The sequence below is a fragment of the Aphelocoma coerulescens genome, chromosome 1A, assembly GCF_041296385.1.
Source record: "Aphelocoma coerulescens isolate FSJ_1873_10779 chromosome 1A, UR_Acoe_1.0, whole genome shotgun sequence".
Classification (NCBI taxonomy): Eukaryota; Metazoa; Chordata; class Aves; order Passeriformes; family Corvidae; genus Aphelocoma; species Aphelocoma coerulescens.
The window spans coordinates 60,839,550-60,853,673 of record NC_091014.1 but is presented as its reverse complement, the minus strand read 5'-3'; the positions used below and the strand labels follow the sequence as shown (position 1 = coordinate 60,853,673).

At 35.7% G+C, this 14,124-nt stretch overlaps 1 protein-coding gene across 3 annotated transcripts in view; it reads left to right on the top strand.

Annotated features, from left to right (window-relative positions):
- IPO8 (importin 8) overlaps positions 1 to 14,124 on the top strand; it is a 46,415-nt gene that overhangs the window by 17,956 nt on the left and 14,335 nt on the right. For all 3 annotated transcript variants that reach the window (XM_069003063.1, XM_069003064.1, XM_069003065.1), the window contains exons 10-21: positions 440 to 539; positions 2,190 to 2,266; positions 3,522 to 3,638; positions 5,898 to 5,987; positions 6,659 to 6,824; positions 7,400 to 7,560; positions 8,007 to 8,132; positions 8,787 to 8,853; positions 9,520 to 9,645; positions 10,119 to 10,216; positions 11,228 to 11,323; positions 12,732 to 12,952. In XM_069003063.1, the coding sequence (XP_068859164.1) occupies positions 440 to 539; positions 2,190 to 2,266; positions 3,522 to 3,638; positions 5,898 to 5,987; positions 6,659 to 6,824; positions 7,400 to 7,560; positions 8,007 to 8,132; positions 8,787 to 8,853; positions 9,520 to 9,645; positions 10,119 to 10,216; positions 11,228 to 11,323; positions 12,732 to 12,952 (1,445 nt within the window). The remainder of the gene's footprint in view (positions 1 to 439; positions 540 to 2,189; positions 2,267 to 3,521; positions 3,639 to 5,897; positions 5,988 to 6,658; positions 6,825 to 7,399; positions 7,561 to 8,006; positions 8,133 to 8,786; positions 8,854 to 9,519; positions 9,646 to 10,118; positions 10,217 to 11,227; positions 11,324 to 12,731; positions 12,953 to 14,124) is intronic.

The following is a 14,124-nucleotide window of genomic DNA, read 5'->3' as shown; positions in this document are numbered from 1 at the left end:
AGAACAAATGAAAAATGGTTTTCCTGCTCTTTTATTTTTTCATATCATAAGATCCTCTTTGTAGCTAGTTAATTCCATGATTTTTAAGGGGAAGGACCCTGAAATCCATTCTCTTGTTGAGTATTGCATTGGTGAGATCCTTCTGCAGAATGTAATACTCTGCTGTGTACAGACTATGTCCTGAAGTATATTTTGTGCATGGTAATGTAACATTATAAAGATAGATTGTATACTTACTGCTGCTGTCTGGGACTATTTCAAAAGGAAAATACCTATAATACTGTGAATTTGTTTCTGTTAGACAAAATAAAAGAGTGCTGCTTAAAGGAATTTAACTCTTCAGAAAAATAAGTCTAATAAATTAGTCCGTGGTGGAGGGAAGCTGTACTGGAATTTTAGTTTATGTGTACTTACATGTATTTGGCTTTTCTAAAATTAGACTATAACAGAAGAGGTGATATTCTCTCTAATGTGCTACAAAGATGAGGACGAGGAGCTCTGGCAAGAGGATCCGTATGAATATATCCGCATGAAGTTTGGTAATTTGGCTTTATTTTTTGCTTTCATTGTAACTGCACACTGTAGTTCCAGTGATCAGCATGGTCACTGTAATGTCTCCCTTTACCCCCAGTGACCTGAACTCTAGGAAGAAGAAAACTTTTCTTAAATCTCACCAATCTGTAGTTAAAAGCAGGTGGCAGATCAAGTGAGTTTGGGCCATTTGACTGGTAGCTTTGAACTAAATGATTCTCAGTTTTTTTCTACTTCACATGTGCTCAGAGCAGCCCAGACAGACTGGCTTGCTCACTTGTTAGTGCCAGTTTCAGAATCCTGACTTGCAGATGTGCCAGCTGTCTGCAGGTTCCTGCAGCTCTCACTTTGACCAGAAGAGGCCTGACTTACTCTTTCCCTGTTGAAAATTGTCAATGCCTTCAGCATTTTTCTGCCACTTTTTACTACTAAATTGTAAGGTAATTAGATATATATATTCTTTCAAAAGAGACAGTGCAAAATCTTGGGAATAACACACTGGGCCATATTATGAATAATTACATTTATTAAAAGAGTCTTGTCACTGAAAAGGGGAAGGGTATTTTAAAAGTACAGCAATTTTAGCTGGAAAACTCCTGTGAGCCAGGCATCACAGAGATATATATGCAGCATTTGGGAAATTTTAATTAGTTGATTTGGGATTAGCATATGTGAAAACAGAATTTAAATATTCATAGAATAATTTAAAAAGCTTGGGGAGTTGTTATGCAACAAATTAATTACAACATAGTGTTGATCACTGGGGTATAAATACATCCTTGATTTTTGGTGTGTGAATTCAGTTCTTTCTGTGTAAGTAGTGAATCTTATTTTTATGTATAGCTGAGGCAGTTAAGTACAGATTCAGATTGTATCATGGAAGGTAAAAAACACTCTGATCAAAGTACGTTAAATGCAAGTTTAGTGAGGCAGTTTTTCGTTTGGAACAAGAATTCCAGTAGTCTGGTAGTATTACTTAATGATGTTTTATCTTAAAGTTTTCAGGAAAAGTTGGTATGTAATTTGAGTCACATTTTAAGATCACATTTTAAAATCTTTTTGTTTCATTCAATTTGTGTAGGGATGTTTGGATTAGAACATGTTTGCAGCAGGTTTTTTTCCGACATATAAATTATACTTTCAATATGAACAGAGGAGGTTTACTTGCAATGAATGAAACTAAAAAACTTGACCTTTCAGCAGATATAAAACAACCTCAGATCTAAGTAGTTTTTATGTACAAAAAGTTTCCCATGAGGTTTTAATAAAATGGAGTCAAAAATGTGTACACATGGTATACAGATGGTACTGGAATGTGTTGTTGTTCTTCCTATAGGGGTTTTAATTTAAAAAAGAGATGGGATTTTTCATCCCTTGTCTATGGTCAGAAAAATGCTAATGAATAAATAGCATATTCTTAATTAAGGGAATGAAGAGTGGCAGTGGATTTGGAAGGCAAGAAGTAAATGCTTTGTTAAGGTATGTGACATAAGCTTGGGTCTGAATTTTTAACCATGAAGTGAAGACAATCATGTCAATTATTTTGAGGTTATGTATTCATCCAGATTTTGTGATATCCGAAAAACAAGATGATTTATAAAAAATCTATTATTCAGAAAAGAAAAAAATTTTAATGCCTTTTTCTCCCCATTTTTCAGATGTATTTGAGGACTATGCATCCACAACAACAGCAGCACAGAATCTCCTTTACACTGCTGCAAAGAAGAGAAAAGAGGTATGAAACCAGTGGCTTTTAATTATTTGAATTTTCCTTAATAATGTTATTTTCCCCTTATGTTTGAAGATGGTACAGGAAGCTATTCTTGAAAAATCTACTTGCTGCTACGTAGTCAAATGTTTCCTGGCTGAATGCTATGGATTTTGGGAGAGTTAAAGTATGGTGTGTATAAATACTAAGTGGATTCTTCTTGCAGGTTTAAAATTCATCTGCCAGATACAAACTGGGTTGGAATAGATGTATTGGAATAGATTCTCCCAAGTTTACAAACAGCCTCTGTCACAGCTGTTCTGAGTATCACTAACTGTAGCAGGAGGGAAAGTGGACCTGATCCTTATTAATTTTCACTGATGCCCTTTAAAAATCCTTCTTAACAGCAATGAAATTAGCAAGGACAAAACCCATTTCATGCAGTTCCTCTTTAAATGAGGATGCAGCTTTTCTGTAGATCTTTCTGTATTTACAGTGATCTGTGCAAAAATACCCAGGCAAACCCTGGAAAGCAGTTCACTAAAACAGCAAATGTTTTTCTAGGTTCCATTTTAACATCCAGTAATCACGGACCTCCATTTCCAGGTGGATTTTCAGAGGAGAGCACAGTCTTTTACATTAGGTGGAATATGACCTTTCTACTTCCTTATTGTCAAAACAGTTCTTGTCCACTGATCTTCCTTCTCATTTTCATAATTTGTATTTAGACCATCAAAATGGCATGTTGGAAAAGGACATAATGGGTGTGGAAATCACGTTCAACAGCTGGTTTTGCTAAGAAACTTTTCTAAGTCTAGTCAACTTTAGAAACTATTGCCAATATCAATAGATCAAATTAAGTTTATGAGTTTTTAGTCCAAGCTCTCCTTGAAAATACACGTATATATTTTCATACATATATGTACACACACATATGTATTTATATTTATGTGTGAGACAAGCCAGAAAAGAACTTAAGGGAAAAAATGGGCGAGGTGCCTTTTCATCACCTTTTTTGATTTGCCTCAAGACTAACAAAAATACCTTACTTGCTATTAGTAATGCAAAATTTCAAGGAGATTAACCTAATTTTGACCAGTTTAGCTGAAAAGTTGAAAATTCCATAGTTCCACATTTTAACTATTGAAAGATGGTACACTTATTACCTCACATTGCTTTGGCCAAAACAAAATTTCTTCTTGAAAATGTCATGCAAATTTTTTAAACGGTGCTATTAAAATAACTTGACAAAAGGGGATTGTGTGTTTTCTGTCCTGCATAGGTATTACCAAAAATGATGGCATATTGCTACCAGATTCTGACAGAGCCAAACATTGATCCGAGGAAAAAAGATGGAGCTTTGCATGTTATAGGATCCCTAGCAGATATTTTGCTGAAGGTAAGTAGGTAAAGAAATGGAAAAGGTTTGCAATTCCTGCTATCAACTGTGATTTAAAATAAACTAGTCTTGCTTTATAAAATATGGCTAGCCCTTAGCCATATTCATAAAGTCTGTAGAGAGATTGCACTCTGATTGCAATCAGAATATGAGAGTCTGTTTATTTAAAAATATTAACATTCTTTCCTGGTTTTTATATCACAGTTTTAATACACAGATTTTCCTTCTCATGCTTTTCCAAAGCTCTGTTTGTTTGTTAGAGAGCAGCCCCCTGGTCCCCTCCTGCTTTACTAGTTAAATGGAAGTGTTAAGAAATCAAACATGCATTCCATCAGCATCATTGCCTATGATTCTTTATGAAATTCCCCAACAGCCTGCACTGTTAGGGCTTCTTCTGGTTCCAGGAAAAGGTTTACTTAACATATTGCAGGAATGTTTTGTCTAGCTTTCCAACTTTTTTACTTTGCAATGTGTGGCTTTAAGTCTTACTTCATCTGCCAGTTCAGAGTTTTGAAAAAAGCTGGGAAGAACAAAGAGCCTTCCTCCATTTTTTTATAGACAACATCTTCAGAATTTTGAGTATTTTTCTGGAATCTGAATACGAATTTAATCCACGCTGTTGCTCTCTAATTAATATTGATTACAGTTTGCCTGGTGCTTTTGTAGATGGTGGAGTCCAAAATATGCCTTTGCTCCATGTCAAAAGTAATTTCCAAAACATTATCATTTTAGCATGAGAATGGTGACCTTGTTCTAGAGGCTTCTTTTTAAAAGTAATTTATTATATTTTGTCTGAATTGTCTCTCTGTGCAGGATGTGTCTTCATATTACAAGCAACATCTTACCAAGATTTACTGTCTGTTTTTTCACCAATGTACCAATCTATTAGCTGATCTTAAATCCTGAAACATCAGTCACTTTTGCAGAATTTTTGTAGATTATTTTGAATTGTAAATGCCCTTCCTCATGCTGGAGTATAACAATGAAAGAGGATGACATTGTTTGTGTTGTAAGGAGACTTTCATATTAACATATTTATCTCTATCCTGAGGGGAAAAAGGAGGATTTATTCCAATATTCTGCTCCTATTTGAAATTTTCAGTCCTGAAACATGAGGTTATATTTTACTTTATAAAAGAGTGATAACCCCAGACACTGCAGACCCCTTTAAAATCTGAATTCCTCGTGTTTTGAATTTGATACATAGCAACATTCCATCAGCTGTTTCCATATAAAATCCTGGATTTGTAAGTGCTTTCTGTCTCTTAAGCTGACTGAGATAGAGAGTCTAAGGAGCTCACAGGCACAATGACCCTGCCTTAGCCACCTGGCTCCCCACAGCAGCTCCATTTCAATGCCTGCAAACTTCTGGCCTGTGTGCACAAAGGAACATTATTTTCCTTTCTCTCTGTTGTTTCTTTGCTCAGTCCTTCATGTGCCTCTGGGGAATCAGTGTGGAAAAAATGCTGTATGCATTGGTGAAATGAAGTGTGATCATGTAAGATACATGTTGTATTGAATGTCTCATTTTACCCTCTTGCTATCTTAGCCACTGAATCGTTCCTTTAGATGGTAACAGCATCCCTAGCATGTATCTTTTCTATTATTCTGGGGCTATAAGGAAAGTCTCAAATCTCCATGCTGGTTCTAGTTTCCTCTGAGTATCTTGGGATTTGCTAAGGTTGGAATAATGAAGAATAACTCTCATCCAGTATCCTTCTGCAGCTAATGAGATTTTTGTCACAAAGGAATTATCTTCATGCATTAATAAACATGAAAAAAGATGTGATTTGTTGCTGTAGTGTCCAAAATAATATGTTTTGATACTTAGAATAACAGTAGGTCATTTGAAACTCAGATCTATTCCATAGTAGGCTCATATTTATCTTCAGGTATGTATGTACTCCTTTCTAGGAAGAATGGAAGTACTAGGTTATTGATCCTAGTTAGTTTTTAAGAAAAATCAGCTGGAATTAATTGCCTTAAATAACATGGAAATTCCAGTTTACAGGTTGTAATGAATAATGCCAAGTTGAGTATTGTATGTACAGTTCTTTCACTTACCTGGTTTTGAACTTGCTATGCTTTTGAGTTTGTTCTAGTCAAGGAAAGGGATTCAGTTCTCTTTGTGGGACGATGGCTTTATTATATAGACAAATAATTGTATTTTCCATGCTTGATATTTGAAATGCATTATGGGCTAGAAAGAAGTATGTAAAATGAATGGTCTCCAAAATTAATTTTTCCTTACTCCAACAGAAGAGTGTCTTCAAGGATCAAATGGAGCTAATGTTACAGAATCATGTGTTTCCCTTGTTCATGTCTAACCTGGGGTACCTTAGAGCTCGAGTAAGTTCACTTGTTACGTCAATTCCAGTATTTGCCATGATTCCTTCCTTTGCAGTTTGATTTCATTCTGAATGTTGAAGAAAGAAATTAAGTAAATACATAGTAAAATTTAAAATAACACTCTTGTGCAGTATTTTTTCATTATTTTGATTTAAAAAATGATTTTTCAGTTAAATGAATTGATGAAGGCTCTGTGTTGTATTAATGTTCACCTCTTCAATCAAACTTGAGAATTTGAGCAGTGATTGTGGCCATTTTTCATAGCAGAGCTCAATAACTAAAGTAGTTGGATGGCTGAAGAATAGGCAGGATTTCTGCAAGTAGGTAATGTCAGTTTGAGTGTTGCTTGAAGAAAATCCCCAAATGCCAATATCAGTCATAGACAAACAGTTTTCATTTTTTTTTTTCTGATTTTTTTTCCCCCAGAAGTACCAAAGCTGTGAATGCCAGTTATGTGCAATACTGAGTTTATTGGAATTTGGGAAAGGAGAATAAAGAACTGCTTGAGTGCAAAACTTGTGTTACATTTAATGTATGAATACACCGTAATTAAGTGGGGGGAAAAAAAAGCAATGCATTTAAACAGGGAGATAGTTAATATTGGTTTTGAATCAATTAAAAATGCTTAAAATTGCCATAGTCCCTAACTTGCTTCTCTTTTTGCCTTGCAGTCCTGTTGGGTACTTCATTCATTCAGTGCTCTGAAATTTCACAATGAGCTAAACTTGAGGAATGCAGTAGAGCTGGCAAAGAAGAGCCTGATTGATGATAAGGAAATGCCTGTCAAAGTAGAAGCAGCCATAGCTCTTCAGACCTTAATAAGCAACCAAGAGCAAGGTATGTGGCAGTGATTCATCAGCTGTATACACTGATCTATTGATTTTTTGTGGAGAGAGAAGGTTGGTGCAGATTTATCTATTAAACATTTCTGCCATTTAAAGACAGAGATTTCAGAATATTTCATCATGTTTAGACAGCTTCACTTGCTCATTAGTTACTGTATACATCCCAGAATTCTGACTAAAAGTTTTTTTGGCACAAAAGAAGTTAGAATCAGCATGTTTGTTTTAATAAAGTAAATATCACCTGTCTTTGGGGGTTTTTTTTAGTGAAGTTAAGTAGTGTTTATGTTTAAGAATGAACACTGCTTATATATGAGAGCAAATATTTCATCAAAACTGGATTTTAGCTGTAGATGGCATTGCAATATTGCACAATTTATTTACTTTGCCTACTAGTTATGGACTGTAAAATTGCCTTGGGTATGTTTTTTGGCTTTTTTATTTCTCTAGTGAATTCACATTAAAAAAACTTACTTTGTTCAAGAGTAGTCAGCTACCTGGCAGTTTGGAGATACTGTATGTATATTTGTGTTTATAGATGGTTTCACCTAGTTCCTATTGGTTTTTTAGCCAAGGAATATGTGAAGCCTTATGTAAGGCCAGTGATGCAGGAGCTCCTGCACATTGTCAGAGAGACAGAAAACGATGATCTTACGAATGTAATCCAGAAGATGATCTATGAGTACAGCCAGGAAGTGGCTACTATCGCCGTGGACATGACTCAGCACCTGGTAAGAGCAATAGGGAGATAACAGTCCAGTCAGAAGTACATGCCTCATTTGGTAAACATTTAATGAACTCTGTTTGAAGTGCACACTGTTTAAAGTAATCTTTATAAGGGCCCACCTGTAGTATTTACAGTATTTATGGCTTTTTTCTCTGTGAAGCATCCTTAAAACCTGTCGATTTTTCAAAGATACTGATTTGTGTCACTGGTTTTAATGAGCCAGGCTCTGACTATTAGCATTTCAAATGACTTAACATAGTCAGACTTCTAAAAAAAAGGAGATTTTAATTTGCTACGTTCCCCTTTCAAAAGTAGCAAGCATATTTTTCAGTGCTGACAGCTCTTACAGATAAAGCATTGCTGCTGCTGCATTAACTGCCTTGGTTTTGAATGACAAATTAGAAACACGGGTTCGCTCTTGAATGTCAAGTTGGTTGGTTTTGTTCACAGGCTGAAATATTTGGTAAAGTACTTCAGAGTGAGGAATATGAGGAAGTAGAGGACAAAACCGTTATGGCCATGGGCATCTTGCACACAATTGACACAATCCTGACAGTTGTGGAAGATCACAAGGAGGTGAGATTTTCCTTCATGCTTTTCTCCTTTCATTCATGACAACAAGCACTTCTGTGTATGTTGCATCACTTGGCATGAATGTGCATTTACTCCGGCAGGATGGTAGCAAGCCATCTCTGACAGATCTGAATCTAAAGCCCAAAAGTTTACTTTCGGAATTTATTAATCATTGAGCTTTCTCAACTTCAAGGGAACTTATGTCCCAAGGGTAAAATTCTTAGCCCTTTCCTGATAAACGCTTCATTGGAATGTGCTGGTTTTGGCTCGGGTAGAGTTAATTTTCCTCACAGTGGCTGGTTGTATTACAGCATGTTAAAGTATAATTTAAGAAGAAATATTTTGCATAAGGCTAGTTTTTTTACAATGGTGACCCATATCTATAGTTTACCCAGCAATTTCTTGGATAGAATGCCTAGGAATTGGTCTCCCAGTTGTGGTGCAATGTATGTCTGCATATCACATGTTCAGGGTCAAGAGGTTCTTTCTGCATCAGGGAGACCTTATTTCATAATTTTGTGATTGTTAGTGCAGCATTTAAAAATGATTAAAGCCTTTTTCATTTGAAGAACTTCTCAGACTGAATTAGTCAAATACATTTATTTGATTGCTGTAGTTCTAATTTTTTTAATAAGGTGATTTTTGTTTTTATTTCAGATCACTCAACAGCTTGAGAGCATTTGTTTACAGATCATTGGCCTTGTTTTACAGAAACATGTTATAGGTATGTTTTAGAGATAATTTTTAGAAAAAAAAAAGGAATAATTTTTGGTGTAAATAAATTATTACTATCTTCCAGAACAGAATTTTATCTTCTTGTGTGTGTGTTTCTTTAAAGGAAAAAAGTTACTACTTTACCATTGTAATTTGTTTCTCCTGATCTGTTCTTGTACATTAGTCAGATTGGCTATTGTGTTTTGGAGGTCAAAAGCAGAAGATTGTGTTGTGATTAACACAATTAGCTAGAATTATAAAGGACAATGTCTACAATTACATTTGTCTCTTACGGACATGGTCTGCAATTAAATTACTGTTTTGTCAGTATGCTGCACTAAAAGTTACAGTTTTGTGATAAGGCCTTGCAGAAAAAACAATGGCTGAGAAAATAATATATTTTTCAGTAAATCGATTAGAAGCATCATCTTTAATGTGCTGCTGATGTATCTTTTTGGTGTGTATTTATACTGGGAAACTATGCATATCATTGTAACTACAGCCAACATAAGGCCTGTCTGAAAGAGTCTTACCATTTGTTTTATTTTTCTTTGTATGATTTAGTTTCTAATTGCTGTCTCTAGTTGTTCCATGACTCAGGACTCGGTTTCAGATTTCAAGGTATTTGCAAGTTACTTTGTGAAGCACCCTGCTTCAAACTGTTTGTCTTTTGCAGAGTTTTATGAAGAAATTCTGTCCTTGGCCTTCAGCTTAACATGCCAGATGATTTCACCCCAGATGTGGCAGCTTTTAGGTGTTCTGTACGAGGTTTTCCAGCAGGATTGCTTTGAATACTTTGCAGGTACGATCCCTTCTGTTCTATTGATGTTTTCACTCTTTGGGAATTCATCTCCAAAACCCATCCTAATAAGGGTCGCTTCCATTTAATGTCTTGGTTTCAAATGATCATGTATTTGAGTCATGCCCTGAATGTCTGTTTAGTGTGGGAGTGTAACAGGAGATATTTAAGTAGGAGAAGCATGTTCAAATCTGTCAGTGTGAGTAGGGTCCTGAACTCAAAGAAAGCTGAATATTCAAAATTAATATGAAACTACAAATTGATTAATTAAAATATACTCTTATTCTAGTTCCTCTTCCTAGAATGCACCCTGCATAGTGCATTTTATGAACAGTTCTTCCAGAAAAGACTTTTGCAGAGTTTGAATTTCCAGCCATATTCAAGAATCTACACTAATGAATTCTCCTTTAGGACTACATCCTCTCTGGTTAGCACTTTTTGTAACTGTTTTCTCTTTTGCTCTCCCTCTTCTGCAGATATGATGCCTCTCTTGCATAATTATGTGACCATTGACACTGATACTTTACTGTCTAACCCAAAGCATTTAGAAATCATTTACTCTATGTGTAAAAAGGTAAGCCTTCTGATTCTTACTGTTGCACTTATCACTCATGCATAACAATTAGAGGAGCTGAGTGACCTGAACGTGCCAGGTGGTGGCCAGGCATTTCAGAACTAAGTGAATTTTGGTCTTGACTCAGTTCTGAGCACACACAGCACCTTCACACTTTTTAAGCGACATGCTTTAAAAAAAATACATGCAAAAATCTGTGTGGGAGAAAGTTGCTCTTCATCTTGACTCTCTTCTATGGAGAGCTATTTTGGTAGGTAGGGAATTAATGAAGCCTGATTTCCTTGGGTTATGTATCTTGCAGTTGGACTCTCTGGTTGTCAGCTAAGGTGCAAACTCATTTGAAGTTCTTCCTACATTTATCTTGTTTCTCTTTTTTGCTGAGTCTCTCATGTATAATAAAGTATGAGATCATTCTGTAGTCCTCCTCTGATTTGGGGCATTAGAGAGTGCTAGGCATCTAGCTACCTGCTTATTTTTAAGAAACTTAGAGTATTTGAATGTGAAAATTTTGCTTCTTTGTGAGGTTTGATTGACAGTGGCCACAGGGTTGAAATGTACTGAGATGAAGCACTCAGTTTCATATGTATGTGCCTACACACAGAATAATTGCATACATCTTGTTCTTAATCAGAAACTAGCCTAGATATAGCAGTCACTTCACCAGGCTGTTAATCTGCCAGTGCCTATTAGAATTGAAGTGAAAAAATGAAAACACAATGTGGAAAATATCGGTAATTCTTACCAGTGACATTTCTTTCTAAAAAAGGGAAAGTGAGGACATACAAAGAATATAACATACTTTAAGAACTACAGCAGTTTCTTCTACTTTTTAAAATTCACCGTTAGCCACTTGTTTATGTCCTGTAGAGGTGAATTGTGTCTCAGAAAATTTAGCATGAATACATATGTATATGCCGTGTAGAGATTTTTGGATGTATGCAGGTACAGGAGCATTTGCTTTCAGTGTTGTCAGTGACTACTGATAAATTAAATTGTCATTCTGGTTGTTAGGTACTGACAGGAGATGCAGGAGAAGATGCAGAGTGCCATGCAGCCAAACTCCTAGAAGTGATTGTTCTTCAGTGCAAAGGACGGGGTATTGACCAGGTGATGCATATTGAACAGGTTTTCTCTTTTATTGCTTTCTAATGATCCATGATTCCTGAGAGAAACAGCTGGAATTAGAGAATTTGAGAGAAATATAAAGTGGGGAGAAAGAAAAAAGTAAATGAGCTCAGGAGAGTTTGTAAGGTTGGAGTTTTTTGTTTTTGAGACAAGATATTAATGGACATGACTACAAAATGGATATAGACTGAATTATTAGGATATAGTATGTTGTGCAAGATTGTCCTTTTTTGCTTTCTCTTAATAGAATTTCTCTTTTGAGGCAAAACACAGAGTTAAAACTATTGTGGCTGAGAAGTTAACTGTACATATCCAGCTACTGTTGTTTCTCCAAGCTATAGGAATTTGGAATGTTTTAACTACTTAGTCCATTTGGAAATGCATTGGATTTTTTAGCATGACTGGATTGTGATCGCAGGGAGAAACATAATCACAATTTTCCAGAGTTTCTTAGAACACCTTTTTAGAAAGTAGTCTTTTTCCTATAAAGGGCCAGGTTCTGGGTTATGAGCCTAAATTACCTTGACATACCATGTTTGATGTTGCCACAATGCAGTCCATGGATATCAGTGATAAATTTTCAGGTAATTTCACTGAAACCGATACAACTTTACTAGTGTAAATCTGAAGTAACTGAAGATAAAAATGCTCCCTGAAAGATTTTATTTTTAACGGAAATCTGGAAGAGTTTAAAGTGAATTCAATGCATTTGCATTGAAAATAAGTATGTGGTGGAAGGTTTAATTGAGCTGTACAACTCTGTGAATTAAAATGGTTGCACACTGAATGGAAACTCATAAACCAAAACTTTCCTAGTGCTTCCCAAATTTTTGTAAAGTATAAATCTGCACATTGAAATATATACATGTTTAGAAGATGTTTATATCATTGTTTAGAAATTTGTGCATACTTGCTTTTATCAGAACAAACTCATTTTAAACTTTTTAAAGAAATTTAACATCACTTTAGGTATATTAGGAAAAACTTCTTATGTTACAGATTTAGATAATTCAATTTCTAATGGCTGTTAGTTTTGAAATTGTTTGGTATCTTTCTTTAAAGATGAAAATGTCTGAGTTTCTTTCTGAAGCTTGTATGCATGCTAGAACAAGTTTCACCAAGTGGCCCCAAATATTCTGTGCTCAGAATAACATTGCAATTTTTAGCTCAGAGAAGAGCTGTTTTGGGGAAGATTTATAAATGTGTGATTGGAGGCTAGAAAGGGAATAGAATGTGTTCCTAGATTCTATAGCTGAACTCCAGATAACTCAAGACATAATTCTGATAAAAGTAGTATAAAATTTTGTGTGATCTAGCAACATGTCTAATGATTATTTTCTTTTTTTTTTTCCCTTCCCTTTTCTTTTTTTCTCATTTCTCTTATGCCCAGTGTATTCCCCTCTTTGTGGAGGCTGTTCTGGAGCGCTTGACTCGAGGAGTTAAAACAAGTGAGCTTCGTACCATGTGTCTTCAAGTTGCCATAGCTGCACTCTACTACAATCCTGACCTACTTTTGCACACCTTGGAGAACATCAGATTTCCACACAATCCTGAGCCCATCACTGCACAGTTCATAAACCAGTGGATGAATGACACAGATTGTTTTTTTGGGCAAGTATTGAATTTTTTTTTTTTTTGTACAATATTAGGAATTAACCAGCAGGTTTTCAGCAACATGTTAACTTTTTATCTGAAATACTGTATACTGTACTTTCTGTTCTGTATTTTGTAGGTTACTTTTAACTGCTCTATTTAATTTAAAAAAGCATTACTCTTTCCAGTGAATCCCACACTCTGATTTTAAATGGATCTTCACAATCAACTTGCATATTTATCATTGTGCCATTGACTGCTTAGCATACTGCTGAACTTAAACGTCACTGTGACCTCCCTTGAATGTGTGTGTGCTGCACTGGTGTGCACTCAGGCAGGAGCTGAACATTTGTAAAGTTAATGAAGGGGAACAAAGCCTGTCATCACCTAGCAAAGCATGCACTTGATGCTGAGCAGGGGTGAAGGCCAGTGCTTGCCTCTCAGCTGAGATGTGGTGTCTAACTGTGAGATTCAAATCCACTTAAAGGCAAAGCAGACAGTCAGATGTAGTTAACAGCTACCTCTTACCTTCCTGCTTGAGATTTTTTTTGTTACTGAAGGCTGACATGTGCCTGCAGGTGTACGGACAGGCTTAGACTGTGTCTTCCTGAAGTTGCTTCTTCCACACCTTGTGGTTATATTATTGTTAATTACTAAATTATTTTTATATCTACCAGCTTTAGGAAGGAGCAAGACATTTTAGGATTTACACGTACCAATTTTCTTTTGTGGCTGAAGCAAAGTTCTTGAGCTTCATCTCTTTGTGCTTTCATTTTTTTCTACACATATCACATGCTGAATGCATACAGAGATGGTAGGAAAGAAGATATTCCCTACAGGTGGTAAACTGAAAGAGATTTATAGCCTAAAACAGTTTATCCTGGAGCATTCAGTGAGAAACTAGTCAGATTCAGAGAGGAAAAATGTTGAGGGTCTGACTAGGCTCCAATCTCAAATAGTACTGTGAGCTACAGCTTAATTTTCAGTTCTTCTGTGTTGCTTTTCAGAAAGCATCAGCTAAAGAAACTACTGGTCAAATAAACTTGTATTTGGATCTGAGACAAAGGCTGTGAAAATGAAAATTAAACACATGATCGTCATGCCCGCCATTCTGCCCAGACTACACTTGAATGGCAGCAGAGGATTAAAAATCTCTCTTTGATCTGCTGCTACCAGCAGTGAAATAATTA